Source organism: Artemia sp. Qi Xiang Cuo, chromosome 9 (assembly GCF_049724085.1).
Source record: "Artemia sp. Qi Xiang Cuo chromosome 9, ASM4972408v1, whole genome shotgun sequence".
Classification (NCBI taxonomy): domain Eukaryota; kingdom Metazoa; phylum Arthropoda; class Branchiopoda; order Anostraca; family Artemiidae; genus Artemia; species Artemia sp. Qi Xiang Cuo.
The window spans coordinates 65341752-65355146 of record NC_142802.1 but is presented as its reverse complement, the minus strand read 5'-3'; the positions used below and the strand labels follow the sequence as shown (position 1 = coordinate 65355146).

Sequence of the window (13395 nt, the reverse complement as noted above, 5' to 3'; positions counted from 1 at the left end):
ACGTTACATCAATATGTATGAGTTAGCAAGGGAATAATCAAAAAGTTTTTCGTCACTTATGTATCAGGATGAGGTTCAAAACAACACCATTATAAAATTTCTATTCAAGTCGTTGCATCTATATTTAGGATTTAGAACGGGCCTCCTCAAAAATTGTATCTAAACTGAAGTCTCTAGATAATGTGATTAGACACAACCTATGAACATTAATATAAAGGACGTTGCATCAATTTTTATGAGTGCAAGGGAATCCTCAAATATTGTTTCTTCACTGAAGTATCTGGATGAGGTGCTTCACCACACAATAAAAACATAAATATAAAGGACGTTACATCAATATGTATGAGTTTGCAAGGGAATCCTCAAATATTGTTTCTTCACTGAAGTATCTGGATAAGGTGCTTCACCACACAATAAAAACCTAAATATAAAGGACGTTACATCAATATGTTTGAGTTTGCAAGGGAATCCTCAAAAATTGTTTCTTCACTGAAGTATCTGGATGAGGTGCTTAACCACACAATAAAAACCTAAATATAAAGGACGTTACATCAATATGTATGAGTTTGCAAGGGAATCTTCAAAAATTGTTTCTTCAATGAAGTATCTGGATGAGGTGCTTCCCAACATAACAAAAACCTGAATATAAAGGGAGTTAAAACGATAAGAATGACGTATAAAGGGTTCAAATGAGAGGCTCTCGAGATAACATTTGAACTAACGTTTCCCAAAACGGTATCACACTTACCTCCTTAAAAATTAATAGTTGTCCCATTGATATAGAAAATGTAGCTTTCCCGTTGCTTCTTTCTCAATATGAATTAAAAAGTCTTTTTCCACAAAATAAGTTTTTCAAAGAAAATTAAAGAACTCCATTAAACCAAAAATGAGCAAAAATAAAATCAAATAATCTACCAAGCGTGAAACTACCACAAAACAACATCGACAAATAAATTATACCCAAAACGAACAGAAATTACGACAAATAACCGTGTCAAGCTCAAAACGAGCAGAAATTAACATGAGTATGGCTCAAAACCCTTACGCCTTCCCAAGGCCAGAACGTAATTTGCCCTTTACTGAAAAAATTATAAATGTTTATACTTGTATAACTTTAATAAATTAAATAATATTAACATTTTGATTACTAAATATCAGTATATGTATATTAAACTGACAATGCACAATCATTTGTATTTTTTTTTAGTAAAGTGCAAATTATGTGCTGGCTTTGGAAAGGCATAGGGGTTTTGAGTCCTAATCAGCTTAATTTGTACTCCTTTTGAGTTTGACTCAGTTATTTATCGGAATTCCTGTTCATTTTGGGTTTCATTTATTTATCGATACTGACTAGTAGTGGTTCCACGCTTGGTAGATTATTTGATTTTATGTTTGCTCATTTTTTGTTTAATGGAGTTCTTTACTTTTCTTTGAAAAACTTATTTTGTGGAAAAAGTTTATTTGATTAATTTCTGTTCGTTTTATATTGACATAGTCTTCTCAGGGAAAAAGAAAATAGTTCTTTAAATCTTTTCGTTTTTTTAGACTTTGTAGTTTGGCCTGCTATTTGTATGCTGGAGAAAAAAATTCAGCAATTTTTAACAACATACACCCTTTTAAAAATCTTGACAGAAATAGTAGTGTTTAATTTAGTTTCATACCTCCTGTAGTTGACTGAAATAGAAACTTGATACCATTCGCAAAAAAAAATCTGTTTACTTTCTTTGATAGACTGGATACACTTACGCTATTTTGATTTGGTGAAATTTTAAGAGCAGAAGTAGCCCCGAAATTTTGAACATAATACCCTCAGTCGTTCTTGGGATACTGCTGAGATGCCTTATTGGGAATTAGCATTAACGCAGTGCATTTTGAATTAATCTTAAGGCAACATTTAGTTTTTAAACATAATGGGCAAATGAGAGGGTGGGGGTGGGAAGGGTACTAGTTGCCCTCCAATCACTTTCAACTATTAAAAAGGGCATTAGCGCTTTCTATTTTCAATCAAAAGAGCCCATTTCGAAGTTCCTAAGACAGCTCCTTTAATACGAAGTGCCCTGGTCTAAAAAAAAAAGAAAAGAAAAAACTAATAATACAGTCTAACAACATCGCTCTTTAGTGTAAAATGCAAAGCCTTCCAACCACTTTCGATCATTAAAAAGAGTACTTTCGCTTTCAATTTTGAATCAAATGATCCTTTTTTGAGCTTTCTACGTCAAAACTTCCTATAAAACACCTTATGTACCCCCAGGGCATAAATTACAACCCTTGCCATGAGGGTTGTGAGGGGCTTGTCATCCTCAAAGATCTAATTTCCAGAGCTTTCAACTATGTTAAACAAAACGGCTATCTCAAAATTTTGATTGGATGTGTTTGGGGAAATGGTGGGCATGAGAGGGGGGTTAGTTGCTCTTCAATCACTTTCGACTATTAAAAAGGGCACAAGCCCTTTCACTTTCCAATTGAATGAGCCCTTTTCAAAGTTCCTAAAACAACTCCTTCGATACGAAGTGCCCTGGTCTAAACAAAAAAAAAGGAAAAAATAATAATACATTGTACCGACATCGATCTTTACTATAAAAATGTCAAGCTTTCCAATCAATTCCGACTATTAAAACAGGCATTAGCCCTTTCAATTTCCAATCGAATGAGCTCTTTTGAAGTTTTTACGACAACGCTTTCAATAAAAGCCTTACATGCCCCAGGGCATAACTTACAATCCTTTCCCTAAGGGCTGGGGGGGAGGTTGTGTTCCTTAAAGACCTAATGTCCAGAACATTCAACTACGTTGAAGAAATTTGCTATCTCAAAATTTTGATTGGATGTGCTTTGAGAAAGGGTGGGGGTGAGAGGGGGGTTAGTTGCCCTCCAATCACTTTTGACTATTAAAAAGAGCACAAGCCCTTTCACTTTCCAATCGAATGAGCCCTTTTCGAAGTTTATATGACAACACTTTCTATAAAAACCTTATATGCCCCAGGGCATATCTTACAAGCCTTGACCTGAGGGCTGTCACCCTCAAAGACATAATTTCCGGAAATTTCAACTACGTTGAACAAAATGGCTATCTCAAAATTTGATTGGATGTGCTCGGGGAATGGTGGACGTGAGAGGGGGGCTACTTGCCATCCAAGCCCTGTCGACTATTAAAAAGGGCACCAGCCGTTTCAATTTCCAATCGCATGATTCCTTTTTGAAGTTTCTACGACAACGCTTTGTATAAAAAAAAACCTTATATACCCCCAGGGCATTACTTACAACCCTTGCCCTGAGGGGTGTAGGGGGTGTCATCCTCAAAACCATAATGTCCAGACTTTTTAACCACGTCGAACAAAATGGCTATCTCAAAATTTTGATCGGATGTGTTTGGGAAAATGGTGGGTGTGACAGGGGTGTTAGTTATCTTCCAATCACTTTAGAATATTAAAAAGGGCACAAAGTTTTCTAGTTTCCAATCGAATGAGCCCTTTTTGAAGTTTCTATAACATCAGTATCTATAAAAACCTTATATGCCCCCAGGACATAACTTACAACCCTTGCTCCCACGGCTCTGAGGGGTTATCATCCTCCAAGACCTAATTTCTAAAACTTTTAACTACGTTGAACAAGATGGGTATCTAAAAATTTTGATTGGATGTGTTTGGGGAAAATGTGGACGTGAGAGGGGGTTAGTTGCCTTCAAGTCACTTTCAAATATTAAAAAGGAGTTCAAGGGAGTCTTTCGAAACTCCCTTCCTGAAGCCCCTACTGATTCCAGGTGGGAATCAAAGGTCAAGCTAAGCTTGTATACCTCCATGGCAGTGATGGTAGTTACAGGCAATGAGGCTCGATCTTCCGTCCCTGGGCAGCAAAGGAAATCCGTCAGCGCACCTCAAAGCGGTGGAAGGGTGTAAACACCACTGAGCTCCACGCCGAGCGATTTGGTGGCCAACGCGCTCCGGGTGACCCGCAAGACTGGGGACCTTGCGGTCAACTCTATTCCCAAGAAACATTGATGAATCTGAGACCTAGAAGAAAAGTTGTAACGGCTACGGCGTCCCCGGAAAAAGACGCGACCCCCGTATTGTCGCGGGTGTCGAGAAGTAAACAAGCCAACCATACTACGGCGTTCCCGGCAGGCGACGCGACTTCAAATATGGCGGCGAAGTCGAAAAATCCTTTTCATGCCATAATTCTAGGAAAACCCACTACAGTCATTAAACAGGCAAAATGTAGAATAAATGTGGGATGTTGGAATGTAAGATCCGTCAAACAAGAAGCCACGCAAGTTTTTCTTGTCCATGAGATGGAGAAGTACAACGTAGACATACTTTGCATATCCGAGACCAGAATTTCAGGTTCTGGCTCCATAGTTATTACAGCTCCTGAAACGTTACATCAATTCCATTTTTTCTACTCCGGAGTAAAGGATAATTCGGGACTCCACGGAGTTGGTTTAATCATGAACCAAAGAACCAGAAATGCTCTCCTAGAATGGGAACCAGTCTCCTGTAGACTTGCCAGAATCAGAATAAAAGGAAACCCCGCAAATGTATCGATAATTTCTACCTATGCCCCCACCCGTGACGCTGCTGATACAACCAAGGATGATTTCTATGGTGAGCTGCAACAGCTTTATTCTTTTGTTGCCGTATGTGATTTCTTGTTTTTTGCTGAAGCCTTCAACGCTAGAGTTGGTCCGTCTGACCAAACCACAAGACAAGTCCTTGGAAAATTTGGACAAGGTCACAGATGTAAGAATGAGCCAAGGTTGGCAAACTATGCCTTGATGAACTAGCTTGTTGTCACCAATACCATATTTCAGCACAAACCTAGTCACCTTTTAACTTGGCATTCAAATGACGGTGTCACTAAGGCTCAAATAGACTTCATTCTCGTACGCCAGCGCTGGAGAAGCTCCGTACAGGACTCTCGCTCTTACAACGGCGCGGACACAGGCTCGCAGTCTGGATCTGACCAAAGGCTTGTTGCTGCAAAAATTTTGCTACGTCTTGCAACTCGGAGAAAAAACAAGCCCAAGGCCGGATTCAACATTGGTAAGCTCCAAGACAAAGAAGTTTGACAGGCCCTCAATTTGGAACTGATAACCAATTTGACGCCCTCAGTTCTGATGAAAACCCAACTCCCGAGAAGAGATGGGAGACCATTAAAACAGTGGTGACAGAGACTGCCGGCGAGATCCTAGGCCGAGCAAAAATCAAGCGACATCACTGGATTACCGCTAGGACCCTGTCAATAATCGGTGAGCGAAGACAAAAGATGAGCGGCCCTAAAGAAGAAACAAAAGAGCTTCGCAGACAGGTAAAACGCTCTGTTCATCTGGACCACCGCCAAATGTGGAGATGCTACCGTGTCGTTAGAGAAAGCAGCACGCTCACATGATACCCGCAAGCTTTACCAGCTCCTGAAATAATCTGTTGGTAAAAAAGCTGCTGTCTCAGAAATAGTCAAAGACAGATCAGGAAAAATCATCAGTTGTCAGAAGGAGCGCTTAGCCAGATGGAAGGATCACTTTCCGATCCTCCTAAACCCATCCCCATCATCCGCTCCTGATTTTTTCCCACCTGCCGTTTCTAAAGAACCCTACGATGTCGAGCTGGATACACCGACCAGAGCCGAAATACTAAAAGCGATCAAGACCCTGAAGAACGACAAAGCCCCAGGTGAAGACGGCCTCTCCCCGAAAGTGTACAAACAATGCCCTGAGGTCACTGCTGAACAGCTCCATGGCATTCTCGAAGAAGTGTGGAGGACCAACTCTTTCCCAAAAGATTGGAAGACATCAGTCATTCTCCCTTTCTATAAGAAAGGAGATAAAACCGAATACAAAAATTACCGCGGAATAAGTCTTAGAGACATTGTGTTCAAAATATTCGGGATCATGCTCTTGAACCACTTTAAAGGGGCAAGGGAGGAAAGAACTCGAAGACATTAATCCAGTCTTTGGCCAGGTAGAGCCAATAATGATGATATCTTTGTTTTTTACCTCATTCTCCAACAGTTTGAAAGATACAATCTACTCCGATTCTTGATACTACTGGATTTCATTGCCGCCTTCGACTCTGTCACTCGCCAGAAACTTTGGAAGATCCAAGAGAATGACGGAATGCCACTGAAGTTTGTTGAATTGATGAAGGCATACTATGACGTGTCAATGAGCCGAGTTCGAGTCTATGGTGAAGAAACTGAAGAATTCCTGGTTGAGTTCGGAGTAAAATAAGGGTGCGTCCTCTCTCCGACTCTGTTCAATTATTGCGTCGATTGGGTGCTTGAAAATGCACTGTCGTCCTATCCAGGAGTTCAGATCGGAAAGAATCTTTCACTGACTGACCTCGATTATGCGGCTGATGTTGGCCTCCTCTCAGACCCCGTAGAAGCTCAAAACATGCTTGACAACGTGGTGGCCTGGGCAGACCTGATCGGCTTGAAAGTCAGCACAGAGAAAACGAAATTCATGGCTATTAACCACGACACAGGACCATTCACACTAACTGTCAATCAAGTTCAGCTGGAAAAAGTCAACTGTTTTACATACTTAGGCTCCCAAATATGTATTGACGGATCTTCCGACGCTGATATCCATCAGAGAATACAGAAAGCGCAGACAGTCTTTGCCTCCCTTTGGAAACCCTTATGGAATCTCCGAAAAGTCAGTGTCCGAACGAAAGTTCGATTCTACATGGCACTAGTCCGCACCATTTTCCTTTACGGATCTGAAACATGGTCGGTAAGAATACAGCATGAGAATACAATGAAGGAGTTTGAGCATACCTGCCTCCGAAGAATTCTCAGAATGCAGCTGCATGGGCCGTACCTCCAACGCTGATCTACGTCAAATGTGCAATATTCAGAGAGATGTGGCGCTCACTATTAAAGAACACCGTTTGAAATGGTTGGGCCATGTATTACGGAAGCCGCCAGAATACCTGCCTCGCCAAATACTTCTAGTCGAGCCTATTAGCTCCTGGAAGAGATACCAAGGAGGACAGAGGAAGAACTGGTGGAACCTGGCCAAGTCAGACCTTAAACCTATCGGAGGATTCAGAAAGTTCGGACACAGATGGTCAACTCAGTGGCTCGCTTTTGGAGAGCAGCTGGCACAAGATCGCTCAACATGGTCCAAGAAGGTCTCCAAGATCATCGATGCCGGGCGAGGTGGAAACGCCTGATTCCCGCCACAAGTATAAAGTAAGTAGCCCTTTGAATTTCCAATCGAATGAACCCTTTTTCAAGTTTCTACGACAAAGCTGTCAATAGAAATCATATATGCCCCCAGGGCATAGCTTATAACCCTTACCCTGAGGGCTGTGGGGGGAGTGTCATCTTTTTAAATATAATTTCCAAAACTTTCAACTACTTTGAACAAAATGGCTCAAAAACATATTTCCAGACTTTTTTAACTATGTCGAACAACATGGCTATCTCAAAATTTTGATTGGATGTGTTTGGATAAAAGATGGCCGTGGAAGGGGTGTTAGTTGCCTTCCAATCACTTTCGACTGTTAAAAAGGGCACTAGCAACTTCAATTTCCAATCAAATGAGCCCTTTTTGAAGTTTCTATAACAATACTTTCTAAAAAAAAAAACCTTATATGCCCCCAGAGCATAACTTACAACCCTTGCCCTGAGGGCTGTGGAGGGGGAGGGGGGTTGTCATGCTCAAAGATCTAATTTCCAGAAATTTAAACCACGTTGAATAAAATGGCTATCTCAAAATTTTGATTAAGTGTGTTTCGGAAAAAGGCGGGCTTGAGAGGGGGACTAGTTGCCCTCCAATCACTTTCAACTATTAAAATGAGCACTAGCCCTTTGAATTTCCAATCGAACGAGCTTTTTTTTGAAGTTTCTATAACAACGCTTTCTATAAAAACCTTATATGCCCTCAGGGTATAACTTACAACCCTTGTCCTGAGGGCTGTGGGGGAGTGTCCTCCCCAGAAACATAATTTCTATCTGTAAATCAACTATGCTGAACAAAATGGCTATCTGAAAATTTAGATTGGATGTGTTTAGGGAAATGGTGGGCATGGAAGGGGTGTCAGTTGCCTTCCAATCACTTTCAACTATTAAAAAGGGCACAAGCCATTCCAATTTCCAATCGCATGAGCCCTTTTCGAAGTTTCTACGACAACTCCTTCGATACGAAGTGCCCGGGTATGGAAAAAAAAAATAATAATACATTGTGCCAACATCGTTCTTTACATAGGCAGCGCTATTGCGCTGCTTATGAAAAACATAAAAAATTTAGCTTATGGAAAAAAAATCAGCTAAAAAAGATACAACTTATTTTTAAAACTGATCAATACTCCATGAAGTATTGATCAATGAGGACACTCTAGAGGACATAAATACTATTATTATTAGATTTGCATTAACGAAAAACAACAACAGTGATTGGTTGTCAGAAAAAAGAGAATATTTTTCTTTCCTTTCTTTAAAAGAAAAATTCTATTTGCCACATGCATTCTTAAACTTTTGAGGGAGTGACGGGCAATTAGTCAGTTGTGACAAAATGAAAGCATTATTCCCGTGACAAGTTTGTCAGCGAAGCTAACCAAAATTCGCTGTTGCACTTCACCCGCCATAGAAAAAACTGGGATAGCCAAGTAGCAATGCTGCTTGGCAGTTTTCAAATTTGTTGGCAGATTTTGTATGAAAATACCATTTTTACATATAATAATACTTTTTGCTCCAAGAAAAGCTGTCAAAACACAAGTTGTGCAACTAAAGTGTCGGCAGCTTTTGGAATTCTGTCAAATTCTGGTACTGGCAGCTTTGGAAATTTGTCCATACCTGCACCTCACGTTGCCCTAACAACGTAAATTTAACTTCTTCACAAAATCTTTTACGAAAGTTTTGAAGGATTTTTAGAAATATATAAGTGTCGGAAAAGGTTACAAAATAAATAGCTTTGAAGCAAATTTTAATTTGAATCAAATCATCGTATCATTACAAGTTTTTAAGTTACCTTCGGCACTTTTACAAAAATGTAAACATTTTTAGGCAAATTATGCAGGCAATTTCTTGAAAACGACATTTCAAAATGATACTTCAAAACGACAATAAGAACAAGAATTTTAAATTAATAAAAAAAAGAAAAAAATGCTGAATATTCGAAAACTTTGAATATTCCAGTAGCAATAAAGCGAACATCAACAAAATAAGAAGATCAATAAAACGTAAAATTGAACAAGCAATAGACCACCGAAAAAAAAGGTCAAAAGGCCAAAACAAGACCAAATAAAACATAGAAGATACCGCATCGACTGTAGTGTAAAAGTGGTTACTTTAAACAAATATAGTCAAATTAAAAAAAAAAACGCCCTATCCGGCTGGTTGTCTCCATACCCCTAGTGAAAATCCCAAGCAGCCCTGTAGCGCTCGGGAAGAGACGTAAGAAGGGGTGGGATCTCGGGGGCCATATCCCCTCTAAACCTAAAATTTTCCGTATTTCTGGGCACTTCTTATTTGAAATATCAATTTTTTATTATTATCTTACGTGCCTGCTCTCAGGATAGTGGTTTTAAACCACTCAATAGGGATTTTAGTGCGATAAACAGTTATTGGAGAACATTAGACCTAATAGCTGTAATTATGTAATTGACTGAACAATACTGAAGTATCATTTATAACGTTATATTTAATTATAAATATAAGTTGATTGGTTGTAGTTAGTATTTCAGATATAGTTGGTTGAATGATAAAAAAAAAAAAAAAAAAAAAAAAAAAAAAAAAACTGTGTTTTAGCACTTCAACAATAACAAGCGATTGTGACAAGAAGCTCTTCAGCTCACTGTTATTTTAGTTTGACACATAAATAAACCAGTCTTACCTGGACAACTGCAACGCTATGAAGTAGCAGCTTTGACGTAATTCGTAAGCAGCATCTTTAGCCAAAGCGTATTCTTGAAGAACACCAAGAACCAGACTGAGTCCACCTACTGTTAAAAACCTTTCTCGAAATTCTAGAGCCATGTCGCCATTTGCCAAATTATTCCCAACCGGAATCAACTTACTTGATAGTACCTGTCAATGAAGCTATGTTAAAAAAGTGTTAAAACACTTAAATATTGATCTACACACACAGGGAGGGATGGGACTTGATCCAAAGTACCCCTCCAATCCGAAAAATTCCATTTTCGTTATTTTAGAGAAACAATACATTCAAATAAGAATAATTGCATAACAAGCATTAGCAACTACCTCTCTCATGACAAGCATCGTGAAGTGCTGCCACCAATCACAGTAACGCCAACCAATGAGTCACAAAGCAACAGTAAATATAGATACACTGAAGAATACTTATTACGGATCTGTACATCCAGAAAACTTCTGTTCTGATATTGATACACTGATATAGAAAACATCGGTAAACATAGATACACTGAAAAATACTTATTACGAATCTGTACATCCGTAAAACTTCTGTTTTGATATAGATACACTGATATAAAATACCTCAGTAAATATAGATACCCTGAAGAATACTTATTATGGATCTGTACATCCGCAAAACTTCTGTTTTGACATAGATACACTGATATAGAAAACATCGGTAAATATAGATACACTGAAGAATACTTATTACGAATCTGTACATCCGTAAAACTTCTGTTTTGATATAGATACACTGATATAAAATACTTCAGTAAATATAGATACCCTGAAGAATACTTATTATGGATCTGTACATCCGCAAAACTTCTGTTTTGACAGAGATATACTGATATAGCAAACTTCGGTAAATATGCATGCACTGAAGAATACTGATTACGGATCTGTACATCCGCAAAACTTCTGATTTTATATAGATACACTGAAGAATACATATTACGGATAATTACATCCGCAAAACTTCTGTTTTGATATAGATACACTGATATAGAAAATTTCGGTAAATACAGATACATTGAAGAATACTTATTACGGATCTGTATATCCGCAAAACTTCTATTTTGATTACCAATATGACGAGCAGTGGACAGTTTCCTGTGATTATAGACCGCCTATAAGTTATCAGTTTATACATATGACAACTATACTTAACCAAAAAAAGCTCATGTAATCCTTTCTTCTTCCAAAAAATGCTCTGTGAGACATCCGATGGGAATCAAGCCCTATACATGAGAAACTAAGACTCTAGCTCCTATTCCCTACTCCCTACTCCCTACTCCTATTCCCTAGCTCCTAGCTCCTAGATCCAACGAGGCCTTCTCGGAGATGCAGATGAAAAGAATGTAGCTTTACCCCTAGAGTAAGTGGGTTCAGCACTAACATCAAAAACGAAACCAGTGGCTTTTGTACAGGCTTAATTTCATCATGCCAGTGCATACAATATTTTGGGTAATGATACGATATTACAAAAGCTTTGCCTCTATTAGAGAGAGGTTGAATCAGGTAAAGGCACTAGAAAGATTTGTCTCTGGTATTGACTTTTTAAAATAACAAACAATTGTGAGGAAAAGCATTTAGCTTCATGTTTAGCCTAGATCGGTTGAGATCTGAACCATTTGGACTGATGATACGAGTTTAGGGATCCCCTTGAAATGTTGACAGTTTACAAGATTTTTTATAGTAAATTATTGAATATTTTATTGGAGGAAGAGCCTTGGAAATGTTGAGCTCAATTAGAATCCATGGTTCTTAAAGTCAGGGTGTGGATTTGCAAAGGCGCGTTGGCTTCACGTTAAAATTTGGATTTGTGAAACCCTTTTCCACCGTAAACGTTGAATCGTCCCGGGCTCAGGAAAAAACATAATACATATACTAGCAGTTACTTTAAATCAAGTTTGGTTGAGACAACAACACTTTTTGGCAGATATCTAAATGACTAAAAATTTCTGGATTCCAATTACACTCTGTTAAAACATGCCAAATTTGCATCCCCGAACGACACACAGGGGACAATATCTGTTATTTTTATCAAGTTTGATTGGGATCGAATACTGGTTGAAGCAATTTAGGGGGGCGCCCTCCCACATTAAAGTTATTAAAGTTCAGTTTGGATCCCGAAAAACATATTTTGGGAACTGGCTTTCATTTGTAATAAATTTTGAACTCCCACAACCCTTTTTATAGGTGTTTTGACAAGAATTTACAGCTCAACTAGGACATTACACTGTTATAAATTGTTATAACGTTATATTGTTATGACATAAATTGTTATAACGTTTAGTGCGACAAGCTTGGTAAAGCTTACCTCATTTTAAAATTAATAAATAAATAAATAAATTATATCATATTTTCCATCAAATTTCGTCGAGGTCTGAAAACATGTTCTGGTAGATTCGTTAAATCAATCATTGAGAAACTTTCGCATAAACTCTTCACTGAAATGAAATTCTGGGTCGTGTGCCGGGTTGCTGCAACTAAATCAAAGTGTGTGTGTCGTATTACCAAACAGAGGTCAATAGCACTGCGCCACGACAGTACAGGAATATGCCCCTTTTTGAATCCCTAAAACTTTCAACTGATTATTTCAAGAAAATTCGCCTTGGGCTAAAAAGCGGTCACCCATCTAGAGCACTTTTGAATCTTAATGTAACGTCATGTTAAAACTGCTGCCGGCATCCTTGAACGGACCTTTCCACTCAAAAACAGAAACTTAGACATTCCTCACAGACATAGACTATAACGCTCCACTTCAGCACACACCGCAGACTTTGGCTCAAAGACAAGTGAAAAACATGGCTCTTGGTTCACCAAAGAATAATTCTAACAAGTGATATCATACTTATCAATCCAAAAAGAGCTACTTTTTTTGGAAAAACCACTGAGGTTAGGCTCTTCCCCCATCCTTGCAACAAAATAAAATTGGCGGCCTCATAATTAAACAAATTAAACAGGATAAGACCAAACTGTTTCGCCCACGACGCAAATAACGTGTACTTAGCATCCATTTTCACGACACATAGGAACCCTTTCTTTGCCCTAAAACTTACGATTATCACCCTTACACAGGCATTCGACTTTTCATCGTTTAGGACTCGTTAAATGAGAATAATTGGAGTGTTTAAAGCACGGCCCTGGGCCCAAAATATGATCAATGAACTTGATAACAAAAGAGCGTAATACAGCATTATTAGCTAAAAGGGAAAAACTTCGATGTACGATACTTAAAATAGGGTAAAGTTTATATTCACATATACATTAATTACATAATATACATTAATATTATTTATACACATATACATATATTTTTTTTATATTATCAGTATTTCAGGTATATTTAATTTGCGCTATAAACTAGTATTAAAATTTTCTCTTTTTTTCTTCTATTCCTGGCACTCCCCTAGGACAACTTGCCTTACACCACAGAATGGTGTATATATATATATATATATATATATATATATATATATATTTATATATTTTATATTATCAGTATTTCTGGTA

At 38.3% G+C, this 13395-nt stretch overlaps 1 protein-coding gene across 1 annotated transcript in view; it reads right to left on the bottom strand.

Moving 5' to 3' along the window:
- The window catches only part of faf (ubiquitin carboxyl-terminal hydrolase-like faf), a 134028-nt gene that overhangs the window by 79504 nt on the left and 41129 nt on the right, over positions 1 to 13395 (bottom strand). Inside the window, exon 8 of the mRNA XM_089095065.1 lies at positions 9833 to 10026. Coding sequence (XP_088951191.1) covers positions 9833 to 10026 — 194 coding nt within the window. The remainder of the gene's footprint in view (positions 1 to 9832; positions 10027 to 13395) is intronic.